Source organism: Cyprinus carpio, chromosome B2 (assembly GCF_018340385.1).
Source record: "Cyprinus carpio isolate SPL01 chromosome B2, ASM1834038v1, whole genome shotgun sequence".
Taxonomy (NCBI): domain Eukaryota; kingdom Metazoa; phylum Chordata; class Actinopteri; order Cypriniformes; family Cyprinidae; genus Cyprinus; species Cyprinus carpio.
Genome location: NC_056598.1, coordinates 6708096 through 6729529, shown reverse-complemented (window position 1 = coordinate 6729529; position 21434 = coordinate 6708096). Strand labels below are relative to the sequence as shown.

Here is a 21434-nt window from a genome sequence, read left to right as displayed (position 1 = left end):
TACACAATTTCACATTGTACAACATTTTTTAAAAATATGATTAGGAGGACAACCTAGACACCCACTGGCTGGGAACTTCATAATTGAATCAATTAATACATTTGGATGTGTAACATCTTTTAGTTTGTTTGTACGAGTGTGTGTGTATATATATGTAATTTTATTAAATATATTTAATATACTTTTATATATTCTGATATTTATATATTTATTCTGACAGCTGAATCTGCAATGCAAAAGCTGAAGTGCTTAGCTGCTGCTACTGGTCTGAGCTGTTTTTTTTTCAGCAGGAATAGTCTCACACGTGGTGAACACAGTTAGTGGCCCCAGCTGTCCCGGTCATCACTCTCATCAGTGTTGGACTCATATCCGGATGCGATACCAGACTCTCTGAATCTTGGTGTGTCCAGTGTGCGGAGAAACTGGTTCCCTGGAGGAGAGCAACCACCCGACTGATCTTCATCCTGACCCTGTCCTGAGTCACGGTCCTGCTCCAGCTTCTTCTCCTGCTCTGAAGATTCTGAGAAGAAACAGAAGCTGTCGAGCCGAGCCAGGCTGTTTGAGAGAGGAAAGCCCTCTCGAGTGCTTGAGGGAGGATTCGGGTTGGGGTCACCTGATACAGCTGGCATGTTGGCACGCAGGGCAATTTCCAGAAGGCTGTCTTGAGATCCCACTGCAGAGTCAGTGATAGAATAACTTAGAGGTGCCATTACTGAGCTGACTTTGTCAAGCTAAACATCTAATCACCAGAGTAAAGGCCTGTTCCCACCATAAACGATAACTATAGAGGTATCTATAACAATAACTTTATTTACATCAATGGACAAAAGCGTGCTGCTTTAAAAGCTCTTTAGGGCCAGATTTACTAAACATGGCAAAATAGCGTTACAGCACAATTCCATAAAGGGGAATCAATACCTACAAATACTAATGAGTTCAACCTGGGCCTAGGACTAATTTTATGGTGCTTGTAAATACTATTCTCTATGATTATATGTAAAAGAGCAGCAAGAAAATCTTGGAACAGCATAAGGATGAGTAAATGACAGGATATTAATTTTAGGGTGAACATTTCTTTGATAGGCTGAATCATTCTTCTGCCTTGCACACATTGTGGAAACAAAGAGGAAAATCTCTTGATTGCACATGTCATGAGTCTTAAGACTTACAGGGGGAGTTTTTGTGTGGTTGAGTGCGGAGCTCCAGCTCTTGGATGTGTTTGACCAAAAGTGAGAGATGCTGCAGGAGTTCAGTGTTCTGCTGCAGGAGCTGCTGGACTCTAGCCTGAGCCTCCGTCCTGGCGCTGGTCTCCACCGACAGCTGCTGCTGCAGCAGAACCACCTACACAACAACAACAACTACTAGATTTTACACTTTCTAAAGAAAATATGAATCATGCTTTCCTGTGAAAATGTACATATATACATTTATGAAAATGTATATACATATAATTTAATTTATTTTGTATTTCATTTAATTTATATGAATTCAATTTAATAAATATAAATTGTTTATTTAGCTGGCCACCAGTCCAGGGTGTCCCCTACTAATAATTTAGAAACAGTTAGGTAGACGTGCAAGTTTAACTTGCAAGTGTGGGCTTTAATTGGACTAAATTATTGGATAAGTCCGGTATACGTCACCAGAGAGTTATGAGGTTAAAATGTTTCTACAAAAATTAAAGGTATGCATGGATGAATCATTCACAATAAGATCTATAACCGGGATTTAGAAAATAGATTAATTGAATCGAATTATAGTCATTAATTACTCACCCTCATGTCGTTCCAAACCTGTAAGACCTTCGTTCATCTTCGGAACACAAATTAAGATATTTTTGATGAAATCGGAGAGCTATCTGACCCTCCATAGACAGCAATGCAACTGAAATGTTTCCAGGTCCAGAAACGTAGTAAATAGAACGGTAAAACAGTCCATGTGACATCAGTGGCTCAACTTCAGTTTTGCGATGCTATGAGAATACTTTTTTTGCTCAAAGAAAAATAAAAAAATAAAATAATTTACTCGACCATTCTTCTGCCCTGAGTTACGTCTTCTGCCATTTTAGAGAGTATTAAAATGTATACGCATCTTTTCCCCTATGCGTAAACAATGCTTAATTCACAGATTACGTTCATGCGCATGCTTTCCCCCCAAACATAAACAATGCTTATTACATCAAATACATTCTTGGGTACTCTCCAAAATGGTGGAAGACGTAACTCGGGGCAGAAGAATCATTGAGTAAATTATGTTATTTTTGTTTTCTTTGTGCAAAAAAAGTATTCTCATAGCTTTGCAAAATTGAAATTGAGTCACTGATGTCACATGGACTGTTTTACCGATGTCCTTACTACGTTTCTGGACCTGGGAATATTACAGTTGCGTTGCTCTCTATGGAGGGTCAGATAGCTCTCACATTTCATCAAAAATATCTTAATTTTTGTTCTGAAGATGAATGAAGGTCTTATGGGTTTGGAAAGACATGAGGATGAATAATTAATGACAGAATTTTCATTTTTGGGTGAACTAACCCTTTAAGATTCTATCGGATTGGTGTTAAAACAATCCAAAGAAACAAATTCCAAAAAAAACGGCAACGTCATAAATCTGTCCATGATAACCTGGCACCACGAGTCAGAAGCAAGTCCACCAATTAGCAGCTTTGATCAGTCTAACAGTATTAAAACAAAAGAACACATTGATAATCCCACTCAGGAAGGAGATTGTCAAATTTTGGGCAAGTCAACACTTCCCTGCGCCTTTTATTAATAAAATAGCCTAGATACTAGATCGCTACATTATATTATTATTTACGAGGTGGTAAATTCGCTATTATTTATATATAATTATATTATAATGCTACATGTCAATACAGGCAGCATGACAAAGTGATCAGATGTGTGATGTGACCTGTGCGGAGGCGGCTTGACTCCTCTGCTCCTGCTGCTGTAACTGTCTCTGCAGGAGCTGCACCTGATGGCTCACAGACAGAGGACTGGAGATAGGAGACGCCAGCCTGGACGACTCCATCACCAGCACCTGCTCTTCACTCACCTGCATGGAGAAAATAGGAGACACATGCTGTTTACTACCTTTAACCAACAAATTTACTTTAATATGGTCTATGCAAAGGATCAGTACAGCTATTAATTCCTCGGTGCATTTTTCTAACTTTGGGATCTATTAGTTCTTTTGAAACGTATCACACTGTTAGAATAGTTTAGTTTGTTAGATAACAGGCATGGCAGTATTGTTTCTACTAACCTACCATATTCGAGAATGATACACCAACTACTCAGGCCTAAAGGAAATGTAAAAAATGATAAACACTTGTCTCATATGTGTACCAAGCAAAGAACACACAACTTTAGTCGTATCAAAGCAAGTCATTCTGCAAACCATTACAAGTACATGAAAGCTTTAACCTCCTAAAAACTCCCTAGTGATCGAATATGTGTCAGCATTGACAGCTTTCATGTCTTATTCATTATACACAAGACAAAATCCAAAAATCAAAAAAAAATTTAAAACTTAAATCCTTAAATCATAAATACACAAACAACCCCCATCATAACTGGAAGAAGTTTGCATGTTAATAAGACTTATTTTAAACTACCAAATTTTGTTCATATAGTTCGTTTTTAAGGAATTAAAATGATTCTGACTAAGTGTTATTACAGATTTCAAAGAATTACATGAAACTTTAACTAAAATTGGCTGGTAATTATTCATCTTTTAGTCCTACTTGTGATCATGGCCCAATTTCTGCCCTATAAACCATGTAGGATGAGCAAACTGTAGCATCTATAAATAACTGAAAACAGGCAAAACTTGAGCTATATTTAAAAAGACAACACCTGAGATCTCTTCTGCCTTCCAGTTTTTTCTTAAAAAGCAAGGCTTTCGGTTTTTAATCAGTATAAAAAAATATGTAATTGATGAGGAAAAATTAAGACAAACGAATACACATTTCTTTCAGATCTTCTGCTAAACTTTGAAGTCAGACAGAGGACTAACCTTTTCATCTTTCTCTAGCCCAGTGTTGCTTGATCTCTCAACGGAGCCACCAGCAACTGAAGTCTCGTCTTTGCTTCTCTCCTCCTCACCTTTTACAAGCCATGCTGCAATGCAGATTAATCACATAATTTAGCATAAAAAATCATCAACTGCTAGTTACAGACTAGAGTCTATTTTTAGTTCACGTGACAATACAAATGAGTGATTTATGTTAACAACTATTTGTTTGTCCAAGTCAAAGAAATCCTTGACAAGTAACCTTCCAAAACCAAATGTAGGACTAAATAATTGTATCAAATATATTTAGATAGATCTTAAAAGCTATTTTGACATCATTTTTATATTGGCCTCATTAAAATTACTTAAATTATTTAATTACTAAATTTTTTTAGCTTCATCTTATGCCGATCTACTTTTATATTATTTTTAATTTAGCTTTTGTTTATAGTGAAATAAAGTTGTACAATGCCAAAAAAGTGCTATATTGACTGATATTAAGTAATATTTTGGCTCATATATATCAAAAAAATATATTGATTTAGAATATTTTTTTTTATATGTGTGATTTTTTTGTCTTTTGGACAATATTTTTAAATTAATATTTCAGAATTATTTAAGGATTGAAGCAACCCATACAAATAATTTGATAGAAGCTAATAAGTTTGGCTGTAACAAATTAACAAATTATTTTAGAATTGGTCGAAAGTATCATTTATTTTGCACAGACCATATTTTCTTTTACAAAATAAATAACTAAGTTGTATTTTACTGATTTGAATTATTTGAATTTGTCTCCAATGCAAGTACCACACAATGAAAGTTCAGATGAAATGTGGTTCATGTTTGATAAAATGAAATCTCCTTACCGTCAGCATTGTCTAGACTCTCTTTATGGCACACCTCAAACGCCTGACCCACGGTCCGCACTATCCTCATGGCTTGGCTCTGAGACACAGACAGCAGATCTTTAAGCGACCAGGGTTTATTGAACATGTCAAACATGCTTTTCCACATGCAGGTAAACATCTGCAGATTTTCAATTGATATGGGACAAAAAGCTTTACTTGGAGAAATAAGAACAATGAATTCACCTTCAACAGAGGAAAAGAGATTTATAGGAATGAATGACAGATATAAGGAAAAGAGAAGGAGTGTGTGAGAGAGGGAGAACATTACACCCATAAGTCAATTCCACATTATAGTGGTGCTGTCAAAGTGATGGATTAGTTCATTTCAGATGGACCCTGGTCCTGTGACCAAAACCCAAGCCAAAGACACTCATATCAAGCAGCTTATGCCAACATCACTTTCGTTTTCTGTAGAAAACAGACAATCTGTTGCAGGTTAAAAATATCCCACCTGACAACATTTGCAACAGAATTATAGAATCGCACTGAATAGTAGTTTTTGTTCATTAAATTTAATTTTTAAAGTAATAGTTCACCCAAAAATTCTGTCATTAATTATTCACTCTCATGTCATTCCAAACCTATAAGACCTTCATTCATCTCCGGAACACAAATGAAGATATTTTTGATGAAATCCGAGAGCTTTCTGACCCTGCATAGACAGCAATGCAACTGACATGTTCAAGGCCCAGAAAGGTAGTAAGCATTTTTTTAAAAAGTTGCCAGCCACCGCCAGCGATTTTGATGATTTTCACTAAAATTTGATGGTCTACAGTATATTTTGCTGAATAAATATTTGAATATGCAATACACCAAAATAAAGATCAAAGCCTCTACTTAAAAAACAATAATAAAAAAAAAAATCATTTTTTTTCTAGCTTAAAGCATTCTTTTTTTTATCAACACTTAAATATAGGTAGGTTTCATAAAAATGCATAGTTTTGAGCAAAAAGGTGAGAAAATCAAATTTTTATCAAAAACTACATCTGGATAATATTCAGTGCGATTATCAAAGCATAAATCCAGTAAATCACTTCCATCAACACCTCCAAAGCTTGCACATCCATATACCACTTCCTGGATCATCATTTTACTCTACAACATTGTGTAGTTTTCATTTATATGCTCTCTATTGCTGATGATCGCATTATTTATCATATGCATCTGTTTACATAAGAGATCGCTAGTTTTTCCATCCTGTTCACGTGTTTTTGTTCGGGAGGTTTTGTACTCATTCAGAAGATGTGTAATAGTGCCCCCAAGTGTAAATCAGTGAAAACACGAAAAGCTGTAAAAACTCGTCAATGGCGGGAAAGCGTTGTCTTCTAAATGACGAGATAACTCATCAATGGTGGGGAAAGAGTTAAGTGCATTATGTATTATAACAAATACCTGCAGAGGGTGCCAACAGCGTGGTGATGTTTCACGTTACAGCATGATTCAATGACATTTAAATACATTTCATTTTAATATTTGGCCGAATGCAGACTCAGAAACTTTTATTTTGAATTCGCGATGTACAATATATCGCATATTTAGAAATACGTTGATGTATTCTCCTGTTTTGGCAAAGGTTTATAAATGATTTACGTTACAAATCTAGTGAGATTTAATGCACAGTTTTCCCAGATGAACGTTAAGCAACCCAAACTCAAAGCATATGCAGAGGAAGAGTTTAGCCCCTTTCACACAAACAGTCTTCACTGGTAAATTGCCGTTAAGAGATCATGTGTGAACAGTCCCTTTTTAAAAATACAGGTAAAATCGTTCTGGCAATCATATCATTCTTACAGAGATGACGTGATTAATCTGAGCTGTTTACAAAGCTCTGCTGATTTTTAATTACTTTTCTATGTAAATATGCTTTGACCATTGCGCCTCGCAGCTTTTTCAATGTGCAGCGCTCGAGACCCAGGCTTCCTTTCCATTCATCAGTGCTGTGACTCTGGATAGGCTACTATTCTTCTTTTTTTGGTTTTATGGCAGGTTGCGAACCACCTTCATAGGTGCATACTCTGGATACTATTATGCGCTCTTTGGTTGAGAGAGAAAGCTGTGTACCTCTCATACCATTGGTAGGTGAACTCATGAACTCGAATGTAATATCAACAAGTTTTTGTTAAATGTAGGGCTTTTTTTCCACAGCCAAATGCTGCATGGTGCCGGAAAACTTTAAGCCCTGATAACTGTAATAAAATTGTGTTTATTTCCCCCAAATAAAGGATTATGTGTTCCCTTTGGTCACTACCGAAACAATAATGACATGTTTTGGTTGTGACAATTTTATACTTTTGAGCCTTCTTCAAAGATGCAAATCAGCACATGTGGATACCTAGCAGAGTTCTGAACAGTGGTACACATATAAAAACTAAATGTTATGGAATTACACCCAAACAAGTGTGCTTAATTGCAGAAAAAAAGGTGTTTGGTAGTGACATTCCTTAAAATTACACAGATTTTCAGACTTTTGAAAACAATTTACCTCAAAATAATGGAACCTATCTACTCACACCTTGTAGCAATAAGAGAGGGGTCACAGGAATATTTCCTGATCATAAATTTAGGGGTGTACTTAAAGTCTCAATCAATGGACTAAAACATACACTGTTTCCTTAGTGACATAAAAATTGCGGACATTTTTTTAAACAAAGTTTAATAATTTACAAAGAAAATATAAAATATATATTTTTTGAACTTCACTTTTTTTAAAAATCTAAAAGATATATATTTTTAAAAACAACAATGAAATAAAATGCAAAAAAATCTTTTTCATAAATTGAACTTAGGGGTTTAGGGTTCAGAACAGCCAACTCTCAATTTAAAGTACCCAATAAATGATGATTTTATTTATATTAAGCTGACTGATATTTTAAATATTATTGTGGATATCAATAGATAATAGAAGGATCTTAGTAAACATCTAAGATTTGAATTCTTAAATGCTTTTTAAATGTGTTTTTTTCATTGTGGGACAACAGTTATGTGTCACATTGGTGTCAGGAGTATGGACTGTTTGTGTGTGTTTTTCTCCCCATGTGCTTTGTGACCTAGTTTTCCCTCTTCTAATATTAGTCATTTGTTTTAGGTGTGTCAAGTTCATTACCCTCATTTAGTTCAGTATTTAAAGTATTGTCTGTTTGTCTGTGTCATCTATATAATGTGGTTGTCTTCCTAGTTCTCTGAGTTCTCTGTGTTAGAATTATAATAAATATGTGGTTTCCCGATCCTGCTCCTGCGTTGTGCTCTTCACCGCAGCCACACGTGAGCGAAAACTGGACCAAGCAAAGTATGAACTGGGCTGAGGAATTAATTATGAACATCCAGCAGGATGAACAGCCTTTGGCATAATATGTGGAGGAGTTCCTGAGTGTTGTACATCTGGTGGGCTGAGGCGATCACATGGTTAATGTCTACTTCCGAATAGGACTTGATGATGATAATTTGTTTCGATTCCTGTCTCCTGATGATTGTTATAGACCCGTAGCTGGTGTTATTAATTATGCCCTCAAGATGGCAGCACGTCCACATGCAGCGGCTTCTCTCTCTCCCGTCAGAACAGTGTTTTCGTGTTTTTTTTGTCTTGTGAGTGTCTACCTGTCTACAAGGGCGCATACAGTCGTGAGTTTCTGCTCGATGTCGGCAGAACCAATTTTTTAGAGTTACACTCCTTGACCGCCGAAGAGCTGTGGGATCTCTGTCTGCTCCGGAGGCCTTCACCATCACCGACCCCCACTGCTGCATCTCGCCCACAGCGGAGGCGCCACAAGCGGCATGAGAGGAAGCAAAAGAGGGGTAAGCGCGGAGGTATCCGGGCTAAGCTAACAGCTAACCCACAAAAGCCAGCTATCCCCACCATCGCACTTGCTAATGTACGCTCTTTGGACAATAAACTGGACTACATCCAATTACTACGCTCAACGCAGAGGACTGTAAGAGACTGTTGTGTTTTTGTGTTCACGGAAACATGGCTCAGCAACAGCGTTCCAGACTGCGCTATTCAGCTCGATCAGCTGACATACTATCAAGCAGACAGAGTCCTCGTCGCGGGAGGTAAATCACGCGGTGGCGGGCTTTGTTTACATCAATGATGCGTGGTGCCGCGATGCTGCTGTGGTCTGCAAACACTGCTCACCCCTGGTGGAGTTTATGATAATTAAGGGTCGGCTGTTCTATCTGCCAAGGGAATATTCAGCCATACTGCTAGTTGTTATTAACATTCCTCCCAGCTCCAACAGCAACAACAGGAGGGAGGCACTGAATGAACTGTACAAGCACATCAGTGAGCAGCAGACAGCCCACCCTGATGCTTTTCTCATCTTGGCTGGGGATTTCAACCACGCAGACTTAAAGAGTGAGTTCCCAAAAATACACCAACACATTAACTTCCCAACACGAGGTAAAACATTTTGGATTTTGTTTACACCACCCAGAAAGGAGCTTACAAGGAGATGAGGTGGGCCTGAGGACAGCCAGGGCCAACCTATCCCGCGGCATCAGAGACGCTAAGAGACAGTACTCCAGGAGGATAGCCCATCGATTCAGCGACAGCAGAGACACTCTGAGCCTGTGGCAGGGGATACAGACCATTAATGACTACAAGTCCCCACCGCGGACCTGTGATAGCATCATCTCCCTGCTGAACGAGCTAACCGCCTTCTTCGCTCGTTTTGAGGCACAAAACAACACCACTGCACAGAAGACTCCACCTCCTCCCTGCGACCAGGTGATGACGCTGTCCCCGGACAGCATGAGGAGATCCCTAGCAGGATCAATGCACGCAAAGCTCCGGGTCCTGACAACATTCCTGGGCGTGTACTGAGAGACTGTGCAGTGGAACTCACTGATGTCTTCACAGATATTTTCAACATCTCGTTTAGTCAGGCTGTTGTTCCCACATGCTTCAAAGCTACCACCATCATTCCGGTCCTGAAGAAGCCGTCTCCATCCCACTTCAATGGCTACCGTCCAGTTGCACTTACCCCTATTTTCATGAAGTGCTTTGAACGGCTAGTCATGCACCACATCAAGTCTGCCATCCCCCCCACCCTGGACCCCTTCCAGTTTGCATATTGGTCCAACCGCTCAACCAATGATACCATCGCCACTACCCTCCACTCAGCACTCACACATCTAGAGAAAAAAGACTCATACATCAGAATGCTGTTCATAGACTTCAGTTCAGCATTCAACACAATCATCCCTCAACAGCTCATTAACAAACTTGTCCAGCTGGGGCTTAACACTTCGCTGTGCAACTGGCTGTTAGACTTTCTGACTGGAAGACCTCAGGCAGTATGGATGGTACACATCCAGCACCATCACACTGAACACTGGGGCCCCCCAAGGATGTGTGCTGAAGCTCCTCTTCACTCTGCTGACCCACGACTGCACACCATCACACAACTCCAACCTCTTTATTAAGTTTGCAGATGACATAACTGTGCTGGGTCTCATTAGCAACAGGGATGAGACAAACTACAGGAGCGAGATGAGCCGCCTGGCCAGGTGGTGCAGTGACAACAATCTCTCTCTGAATGTGGAGAAGACGAAGGAGATTGTTGTTCACAACCCGTCACAGAGCTTCTTCAGTCTGCTGCCATCAGGGAGGAGACTGCGGAGTCTCCAGGCCAGGACCAGCAGACTGAAGGACAGCTTCATTCATGAGGCAGTCAGGAAGCTGAACTCCCTCCAGACCTTGCCCCCCCTCCCCTCTTTTTCTCCATGCACCACCTAACTCTGTATGCACCAAGGGTCTGAGAGTAACGCAATTTCAATTCTCTGTATGTATGTATGTACTGTACACGTGGAAGAATTGAAAAAAAAGCAGACTTGACTTGACTTGATGTTCTCGATTTAAATGGCTCTGAGTTTCTTGTTGATGTGGAGGATAGTTGTCCTGTTCCCATTTGGAAGCAAGTGGGCACTTCAGCTCACAATCTACCAGCACCCTCCACATACCGTTCCAAAGAGACCACTCCCTCCATTCCAACCGCACTTCCCCGAGCCTGTAGTGGTCATCCAAGAGCTCTGGGATGCAACTTGGAGACAAAGTGGCGGATCAAGCATATACATCTGTCCGTGCAGCACTCAAACAGCCTCCCTTCGTCCGTCTCCAAAACCTCAACCACTACCAATCACAATTACAACGCAGGAAACAAAGACACAAACCAAACCACCAGAGAACCTGTCAGATCCACCGACACAACCCCAATCCCGCCGGCTGCTCAATAGTCAAGCCCTAGGATGACAGCAGCTATCTCCTTCAGCTTAGCCCAGAAGAGGAGAATGAGGAGGAGAAGACTGATGGCTCTAACACCTGACCAGAGTCAAGAGATGGTTCTAGCCCCTGACCAGTCTCGAGAGATGGCTCGAGCCCCTGACCAGAGTCGAGTGGTGGCTCTAGCCCCTGACCAGAGTCGAGAGATGGCTCGAGCCCCTGACCAGAGTTGAGTGGTGGCTCTAGCCCCTGACCAGATTCGAGCGGAGTGAAGAGAAGGCTCCTGTCCCCACGTCCAACCCAGAGAGGACTGTTGTTTCCATATCTGGCCCAGGGAGGGCCTCAGATCCTGAGTCAAGCCCAGAGAGGGCTCCTGTTCCCGCGTCTGGCCCAGGGAGGGCCACAGATCCCAAACCTAGCCCAAGGAGGGCTTCTGTTTCCACGTCCAGCCCAGAGAGGGCTGCGGTTTCCACATATGGCCCAGGGACGGCTTCAGTTCCCGAGTTCAGCCAAGAAATGGCTGCTGTTCCTGCATCTGGCCCAGGGAGGGCCACAGATCCCAAGTCTAGCCCAAGGAGGGCTCCTGTTTCCACATCCAGCCCAGGGAGGGCTTCTGCCCTCACGTCAAGCCCTGAGAAGGCTGCGGTTCCCACGTCCAGCCCAGAGAGGGCTTCTGTTCCTGAGTCCAGCCCCAAGTGGGCTTGTGTCTCCAAGTTCAGCCAGGAGAAGGTTTCTGTTTCCAAATGCAGCCCGGGGAGGGCTTCTGGTCCTGAATGTAGCCTGGAGTGGCCTTCTGATCCCAGCTGAGAGCCGGCTCCAGGCAGTGTGTGTGTGTGTGTGTGTGTGTGGGGGGGGGTCTATACATCTCCAGCAGTGGTGGCCAGGCTAAGTGCCAAGTGGCCCCCTGAGCTGCCCGCTCCGACTTGGCCCCCTGAACTGCCCGTTCCGCCTTGGCCTCTTGAACTACCCGCTTCACCATGGGCCCCTGAACTGATACCATCTTGGAGACTTCCCATCACATACAAGTGTGTCCCTAGAGGCTTCCAGAGCGCCCACCCTCCCATTCCCTTTGTGGATTGTAACTGGCACGAGGGTGCGCCTTCCGGGAGGGGGAGGTAATGTCAAGAGTATGGACTGTTTGTGTGTGTGTGTGTTTTTCTCCCCATGTGCTCCGTGACCTAGTTTTCCCTCTTGTTTGATTAGTCATTTGGTTCAGGTGTGTCCAGTTCATTACCCTCATTTAATTCTGTATTTGAAGTGTTGTCCGTTCCTTGGTTCCTTGGTCCAGTGTCGTTTATGTAATGTAGTTGTTTTCCTTGTGTTAGAGTTATAAAAAATATTTGGTTTCCCAATCCTGCTCCTGTGTTGTGCTCTTCACCGCAGCCACATGTGACAATATGTTTATAAAAATCTTGTAAAAATTAATAATGAAACTTATTATAAAAACTGTTTTTTTGCTAGAAAATTATGACATGCCTGACATTACTGTTTAGTTTGGTCATTCTTGGAATTTTGATTAGCTGTCATTAGCAATTATGCTTATTTGCCATCAAGATCATCAACTGTCACAAAGATAATGTAAAAAATAAAGTGAATACATCAAAGAAAGCCAAGTATTAAGTCTGTAGGGCACAAAACTCTCTCACATTAGTCCTGGAACAGCAGGCCATCCTTAGTACTGAGCCCTGTTATTGTAAATCATCTCATGAATAATATGAGAACTAAATAAATGATCCACATCAGAATGAATCCTCCACTAAGAAACCCCACTTTACCATTTCCATTCCTGGGCAATCAATCAATATTATTAACATATTTGTGCATATATAATCAAAAGTCCAGTGGATTTCCTGTATTATGGTGATGTTTACCTTTCTCTTCGATTTGAAGACATTGCAGCGGAACACATTACTTTTCTTGTCTCTTGCTATGTAACTGAATATCTTCAGGTCCTGTGAGTCATGAGAGACGTAAAATATTCTGAAAAGAAAAAAAAGGACCAATGAGCTGCAACAATTGACCTTAAAACTGTCTCATTGCCATGGCAACAACAAGGCCAATGTGCACTTCACTGACTTAGTTCCTTTGACATAAAACATTACAGAAATGCATTAAATGTACTCACTAGATTTTGAAAGTGCAACAGCTAAATGTTGGCATCAAACAGAAACTCTAGATATAGATCCATTTCAGAACAAATATGTTGATAATAACTGACATTGTTGTAAAGGGGTCATATGATGTGAGTTCAAGTTTTCCTTTCTCTTTGGACTGTTACAAGGTGTTCATGAATAGATAAGATCCCTAAAGTTGCAAAGAGTAAAGTCTCAAACCCACAGAGATATTCTTTATAAAAGTTAAGACTAGTCCATGCCCTCCTAAAACGCCTCATTTAAACACGTCCCCACATGTCTACATCAGGATGTGGGAAGAATTGCATAAAACCGCCCAAAAGTTCACTTTTATTCTCGCTGTAGTATTGTTGCTGTCGCCATGTTGTGGAGACGCTGTGTGTTTGTGAAAGCAAAAATACTTTTGTTTGGCCTTCCAAAAGAGGACACGACCAGAAATCAGTGGTTAAGTTGTATTTACAACACTGTTCAAAAACAGTGCAACCCAAATATTCAGATGTGTGCAGCGCATTTTATGGAGGATTGTTTCCTGATCCTGGGAGAGTACGTTAGACTACAATGCCGGCTGTTCTGACTCACAGTCTGTAAGTACGTTTACATACAGTATGTAAAGAATTTGCCACTGATGATTCAAACGTGAGTTTTGAGCAGTGTAGAGTAGTGCTTGTTGTTTGTCATTTCTCCGATCACAAATGCAGACATGATTTTATTAATAATCTCCACAATGCAAACAACAAAAAGACATTATAAATCATTATAATCTGTAATTATGTCCCCACTGGATGCAACAAATGCCTTGTTTGTAGTGGGTTTTATTGGTTTTGTCTCATCGCGCCGGGGCACAGAGCATCACAGTATGGCAAGGGCCGTAACATTTCCGTCACACGCTTGAGGTATTCGACCAATCACAATGCACTGGATAGCTGGCTAATCAGAGCAGACCTCGCTTCTCAGAATGATGAGTTTTGTAAAAATCGAAGCGGAGAGCAACAATAATGTACAGTATGTGGAAAATAATGTGTTTTTTGAACCTTAAACCACATTTCATTACACCAAATACATGTTATTTTTAGCAACAACAACATATGACCCCTTTAATACAATAAAACTAGAGTGGACTGACACTAGTCAACACTAATGATGTTACTGTTAAACAGTGTGCTTATGTGCACTGGAGACTGGTTACTATGGGGATTTCGAAAAGACATTCTGTTTTTTGCTGCAGCTCACGGAGCAAAATGATTTTGATGTGATGTGTGCATGCAAAATGACAAAGGTCATCAAACCCCACAGGCAATGTCACTCCAGTCATGAGCAAAATAAGTAATCAACGCTATGTAAACAGGCTGTGGATAAATTACCTGAAAATGGGGTCCTGGGCCAGTGTCACTTGGCTTTCATCCCAGCTACAGTCATATTTCTAACATAAATATATAGCACATGTTTAGTCAAGAAATATGTTTGTAATTAATTGTATATACAGAATAAATCATACAAAATATGCAGCTTCAGAAATAACTTTTATTATAAAATTAAGAGGAGAAAAAAAAAGAAACACCTCACCTTTTTTTTCTTCCGCAAAAACACACATTGACACCATCCACTGACACAATAAGGTTGACTTTCTTCTTCTTGATGTTCTTAATTTTAAACTCATACTGAAAATGATACACAACATGGCGGATTGAATTAATTAAAACATGAATCATAATAAAAATAAAAAAATCCTTCTTTAATAAATTAAATTAAAATGTAAAAGAATATTTTAAATAAATTAAAAAAATATAAAAAAAATATAAATAAAGTATATACTAGTCTTTTGTTTTTGTTTTTTTTTTTACACTGAGGCTTATACGGGTCATAATTTTTGACCCGAACAAGTGTCATGTTCTGTTTTTAACAGTCAACCAGAGTTTATATTTACTGAACATGAAACATGCTATATAGCAGGGCCGTGCAGAGACTGTTGGAGGGGCAGGTGCTCAAAGTATAAAAGGGGCACATGGAACAAGTCTTTAAATAGGGCTGTGCTCCTTGTTTATACATGTATCGAAACGGGTGCTTCTGTATTGATACAGCAATTAATACATTTATCAGGCTACAGGTTCTGTTTGAAAAATGTGGATTATAACATGTATATCTCAAATCAAACAGATGATCAATGTCTAGGAAACTTGAGCAACTTGCACTGATAAGAGACTTATCAAGATATCACCAATAAAGATGCTATTCCTTCTGGAAGACTTGCAGGCTCTGTTAGATGCAGACTGCATAAATAATCAAAGACTAGAAAATAAACAGGAAATCCACAGGGGTCGGATTAAAGGACGACGCACTAGGCATACTGAAGAGTGGCTGGGTTAAAAGAGCTCTCTTTCATCCCAAGCTTTGATTAATGCTAACATGGAGCACTAAGGCAAGCTATTTTCTAAGAAGCTTGTTACTCTGGCTGCTCTCAGTTCTCCTCAAAATACATAAAACAGAGGGTGATATTTAAAAAAAACTTGAGCGCTATGATATACTACTGACTTATCAATTGATTTATCAACAAGGAAACGTTCCCTAAAGAGAAATCTTGTGCAAATAAGTCTAAACATTGCACAAACATATTCTCTTTGATGGAGCAAAGTCGATTAAGCTAAACTGCACTGCCGCTGCCAGCACACTGGTGCAATCTCATAAATACTGGTCCCCTGAGAAGAGAAGACATGAACGAACAGTCTCTACACACATGGTACTACATTATTAGAATAAACAACTTCCAACATGAACCACCTGCCTGACCTAAGAAATGGGATTTTTTCATATTTTTCAGAGTGTGAGTCCATAAATTGTCCTAACCAAGGGCCAGTTATACAGAACAAAATGCATAATCATTAAGAGCTTTGAAAAACTGTTGGAATTATTACATGTTTACAAAGACATGTTATATTGCAAAACGAAGAAGAAATATTTAAGGTTTTGCACTATTTCTAGGTCCCAAATCAAAATAAATGTCATTGAGCATGTGAACATTTGAACATACTCTCAGATTATCACATCTGATTTTACACAACATTTTGGAGTTTATGCAGCTTGAGTCTGAACAAAGAATAAGACATTCTGACATTTTTTTCAGTTATTTCAGTTGATGATTATTGTTTTGTTGTTTCTTTAATATTATTATTAGCATTTTAGAAAATGTATTATTATAACTTGTGTGACCCAAAACATGGACAAGCACTTTGGAAAACCTCTTCTTTTTATACTATATAATGCTATATAAGCATTAATATATAGTAATATAATGCATGATGCTATATATTAATACTGTATATTTAAATTGTACATTAATGACCAGTAATAGCATCATTGCAGTACTTGTGAATCAGTCATTTGTGTGCAAGATATGCTATTCATTCATCATTCTTTCAAAAAGGTTCAACTGTCTGCATCCTTATGAAGATTTTCCTATACTTCTGTCAAATTCAGGAACCCTTACCCGTATTCGTCTCATAGCAGCCAATATTTCAATTCTGCTTTTGGGTCGCACGATATCCAGGCTCCCAATGAACTGTGACAGAAGAGGTTAAACAAGTAACAGAAGATGAACTGTAGTATATATTCTGGGAAAAAGTCAGTGATTTGCATTCATGCCAGTGCAACAGGTGAAGCAGCCTACAGCTAATGTGGAAACCTTGTATTACAGTAGTGTCCATGTAAATATTACACATTAATAAAGTAATTACAATGAAAAGTGGGTGTTAACACATCCCTTCAAACATGATAATTACATGAATTAACTGTGCATATTTAGTACACTAATATAATGCAAAGATTTTGGGTAACAGGTGACACTAAATGAAGTGTGAGCCCATAATAAAAAAGGGGCAATGTTTCTAATATTTACCTTCACCTCGAATGTGAGTTCCTTGCTGGAACGCCCATCATTATCAGCGAGCAGGAATCCTCTGATCCCACTGAGTCGTCTCTTACCAGATTATATTTTACTCTTGTCCAGCATCGTTTTTATTGTATGAAAAATATCGTTCGATACCTTTTATTACTCAAAACATGCCTAAAGACTCCTGCTGCACGTGAATTCTCGAGGGATTTTCTCACAGCGAAAGATGACTGCGATCTGTAAATGTGCCAATAGGCAAGGCAATGATTCTCCTCCGCGGAGGGATCCAGCATCATTTAGAGTAAATATGACCTCAGTGTTTGTTTCATAGGCCGAGCAGACGGTTCAGAAGATGTACGATGACTGTTTTAGCACGCAAAGTCTGGGATTTCCAGCATGATGAGGAATATCCCCCCTGTCCCCGTGTGGCGCAGACTCTCCTAAAGTTAATTTATGGTCTTACACCAAGCAAAGTAAACAAAAATTAAATTACAGACAACCATTCGCCATTGGAAGCTTATCAAGCAATACTAGCGCGACCTGATTAATGTTCATGAGGCAAACATTTCCCATAGGAAGGTTTCCAAGCAAAGTATGCAGGAGTTAAATTAATATTAATTTGACAACCTTCAGCGTAGTAGTATTCGTAATTCTGAATTGTCTGAGACCTCACGGGCTGTGAAATATACCGGACTGGAAATACTTATGAAGTGCTGACATCTTGTGGTTAACAAGGTGGCGCCTGTTGAGTGCATTCACATTGTATGGTAGAAAAATCATTGCACTCATACGAATGCATTTTAAAAGCCAAGCACTCTGACTTAGGCTAAAGTAGAAGTTAGAATTTAAAAGTTCTGTAAACTACAAACACAAACTCATATCCTTAACCCTAATCATACAAACATCAATCAATTGATCAGAGCAATGTTGCCGTCAATGGGAAAAAAGGTGAGACACAGGGCCCATGACTGATCTAAAGTATACAGGTAGAAATTTGTTACCCATTCTCTATTGGAAAGTGCCCAAGCAACATTGCTCAAAAAAAGTTGTCTGGCAGAATTGCTTTGACCAGTCCCAGTGTTTACAATATGTAGGCCTATATATAAACACACACACACACACACACACACACACACACACACACACACACACACACACACACACACACACACACACACACACACACACACACACACACACACACACCGAATATATCTAGACTATAATATACCTCAACAAAACTAACTGTTGCATGTGTGTGTGTGTGTGTGTGTGTGTGTGTATACCTCGTATTCCCATTCCCTACATTACAGGGACCAAATGTCCCCACAGTGATAGTAATACTAATAATTTTTGACCTTGTGGGGGCATTATTTTGTCCCACATGAGAAAAAGAACTTGCAAATCATAGTAAATTAAGTTTTTTGAAAATTTAAAAATGCAGAAAGTTTCCTGCGAAGGGAAGGTTTAGGGGTGAGGTTAGGGAAAGGGGATAGAAAATACAGTTTGAACAGTATAAAACAGTTATGTCTATGGGAAGTCCTCATAAAACATGCAAACCTGTGAAATTTGAAACTAAATTAAGAAGTAATTTCAGACTAAATCAGATATTAGGCAATAGCATCACCACAATATTTCTTATTCTTTCCACTTCTTTGCTCTTATTGTTAAATGTCGTCTTTCCACCTACTTAATGTCAGTGATCAAATACTTTGTTTTTGGTGCAACTGAAACAGGATGTTGTTCTTACACCCACTTCCTCCCTATAAGCAGTTTCGGTATTGTTACTGTTAGTAATCAAACCCTTAAAAAAATGCTTGTAAATTTTACAGAAAAAGTAGTGTTAACAACTGTTAACTAATTAATATGTTACCCTTGCAATATAAAAAAAAAAAAAACAACTAACAAAACACTCCACTTCGCATCACCACCTCAACTAGTTGTCAATTATTTCCAACATATTGTATTACTGTATTATTTATTAACATTGTATTATTTATTAACATAATTGCATTATAAATTCACTGTAAAATACTGTGTTTTTGAAGTAACACCTGTAAATTACTGTGTAATTATGTTTTAAAACAGTAAAAGGACTTTCCCTGCTGTGAGACACATCATATGATTATATTTTATTTAAATAGTTATATATATATATATATATATATATATATATATATAGATAGTATATTGGTATATATATATATAGAGAGAGAGGAGAAGAGAAGAGAGAAGATGAGAGGAGGAGAGAGAGAGTTTTATATTTATATATAATTTACATTTTAATGTTTTGCATTACATTTTATGTTATTTAGTGTTTTAAACATTATTTTAGTGCTTGAGTCTTAAGGGATGTTGTTTAATCTTTATGTTTATGACCATGTGCACCATCCAGTTAACTGGCGAATGGTGGTTAATTCGTATGAATTCATATGCAATTTCATTAAAATGCCTTCATTTGATCCACTTAAACTGCACAGTATTAATCAAGCTGTATTATAATCAGTGATCTTCATGCTTCTAATCAGTTTAGAAACTATAACTACGATAAATTCTTATAAATTCATATGATCTCATTCATACATTTATCGACAGCTTGCTTACACAAGGTTAGGTTTATGGGTGAGGTTATGGGAGTGAACCTTCACACTTCATATTTTCATATAAATCAAATTGTACAAATTCATACTAAAAGAGTGCTGGAAAATGTTTTATGGACAGGCCACATTAACTCTGGTTCAATATGTAGCTTTCAGTTTTACCCCCTTAGCATGATGGTTAACAGTACATTTCTATGGTAAAAACCAGATTTTTATAGTTCTAGTTGGTATTAACATTATATAATTTCACATTTAAACCTGCACTGTCTTTTTGCTCTCTTTGCCTTCAATTAGCATTTTAATGGGCTGTTGACTAATGAGATGAACACGTAGTCTGCCTCACTGATGCTGCTTTTGATATTTCAGGCATCATTATCAAAACTTTCTCCATTTATAGAGACAAGGATGACCTTAATGTTCTTTTTATGTTCTTTTTGGCTCATGGGTCTACCTCTCAAGGTGTTGAGAGACTTGCGTCACCATCCCGAACTTGATTGTGATGTGACTATAAATAAGTGCGCACAATAACACAGCAAATGTGTGCACTGCTTGACACACTATGTTTCCACGGTACAGAAACAGGTGAGGAGATTCTGTCTCAGAACGCACTGTACCTATTGAGTTTTTGATCTTATTACTTTAGGGGACTGTGAGGCTTGTTGTTCCACAGTTCATCTTTTGCCAATTTGAGCTTAAATCAGTGTAACAGCCCCCTTCGGAGATGAAGAAAGAAAGAAGAGGGAGAAATGGAGTGAGAACATAGTACAGACACAATGTGAAGGATGAATGTGAATGTTCCCTTAGAAAAATGTTAGCTTGATAACAGCAGGATGCTAAATTAAGCTAAATGAAGCCAATCAGTTGTAATTGTTGCATTTTCAATAAAGCTAAAGTACCCATCATGCATTGGAGGCTTAAACTGGAAGATTTTTTACTTGTCACTGAGAAATGAGTACACTGAAAAAAAAAAAGAAAAAAAAAAATAGAAACAGTTTGCAATCTGAAATTGCTTGTAAATTTCACACTTAATTTCAAAGAAATGGTAAGTAACACACTAAATTAAACATGGAATTTTCAAAGATTAAAAGAAAAAGTATTTTCTTGTACGCTGTAAAAAATATATAATTTCCTGCCAGTATATTATACAGTAATTTGGTGAACATTTCCATTAACTACATTAAAACACAATTCGGTGCTCCAAAAATATTTTGTGTGTTAATAAAATACAATAAATATATCTAATAAGATTTAGTTGTTTTACATCAAAACATTTTTTTATTATAATTTATTATATACACATGTGTGTGCATATATATATATATCTAAGAGTTATATATATATATATATATATATATATATATATATATATATATATATATATATATAGATATATATATATATATATATTTTATATATATATATATATATACATATATGTGTGTGTGTGTGTGTGTGTGTGTGTGTATGACATTACAATAAAAATAAAAAAAATCCCTATAATTCCATGGTCTTTATGTTTAAACAATTGTTGAGGGTAAAGTGAGGGATTAAAAATAAACAGTAGTTAAAACCCTCACTCCACCTTCCTGGCCGACAGATTTTTAAGGACTTCCTCATCACCAGCTCGTGTTCGGGAATAGTGGCTAAGAAGTCAGGCAGAATAATAGAGACGGA

The 21434-nt window shown here is 38.4% G+C and overlaps 1 protein-coding gene across 1 annotated transcript; it reads right to left on the bottom strand.

Moving 5' to 3' along the window:
• On the bottom strand, positions 1 to 17456 carry nos1apb (nitric oxide synthase 1 (neuronal) adaptor protein b). Its single transcript, XM_042719342.1, is given in 12 exon segments — positions 1 to 673; positions 1170 to 1341; positions 2914 to 3057; positions 4021 to 4124; positions 4887 to 4965; positions 13017 to 13125; positions 14639 to 14697; positions 14841 to 14864; positions 14867 to 14935; positions 16759 to 16830; positions 17167 to 17247; positions 17379 to 17456. Coding segments are annotated over 12 exon segments (1347 nt in total). The 3' UTR covers positions 1 to 317.
• Between the last annotated feature and the right edge of the window lie 3978 nt (positions 17457 to 21434).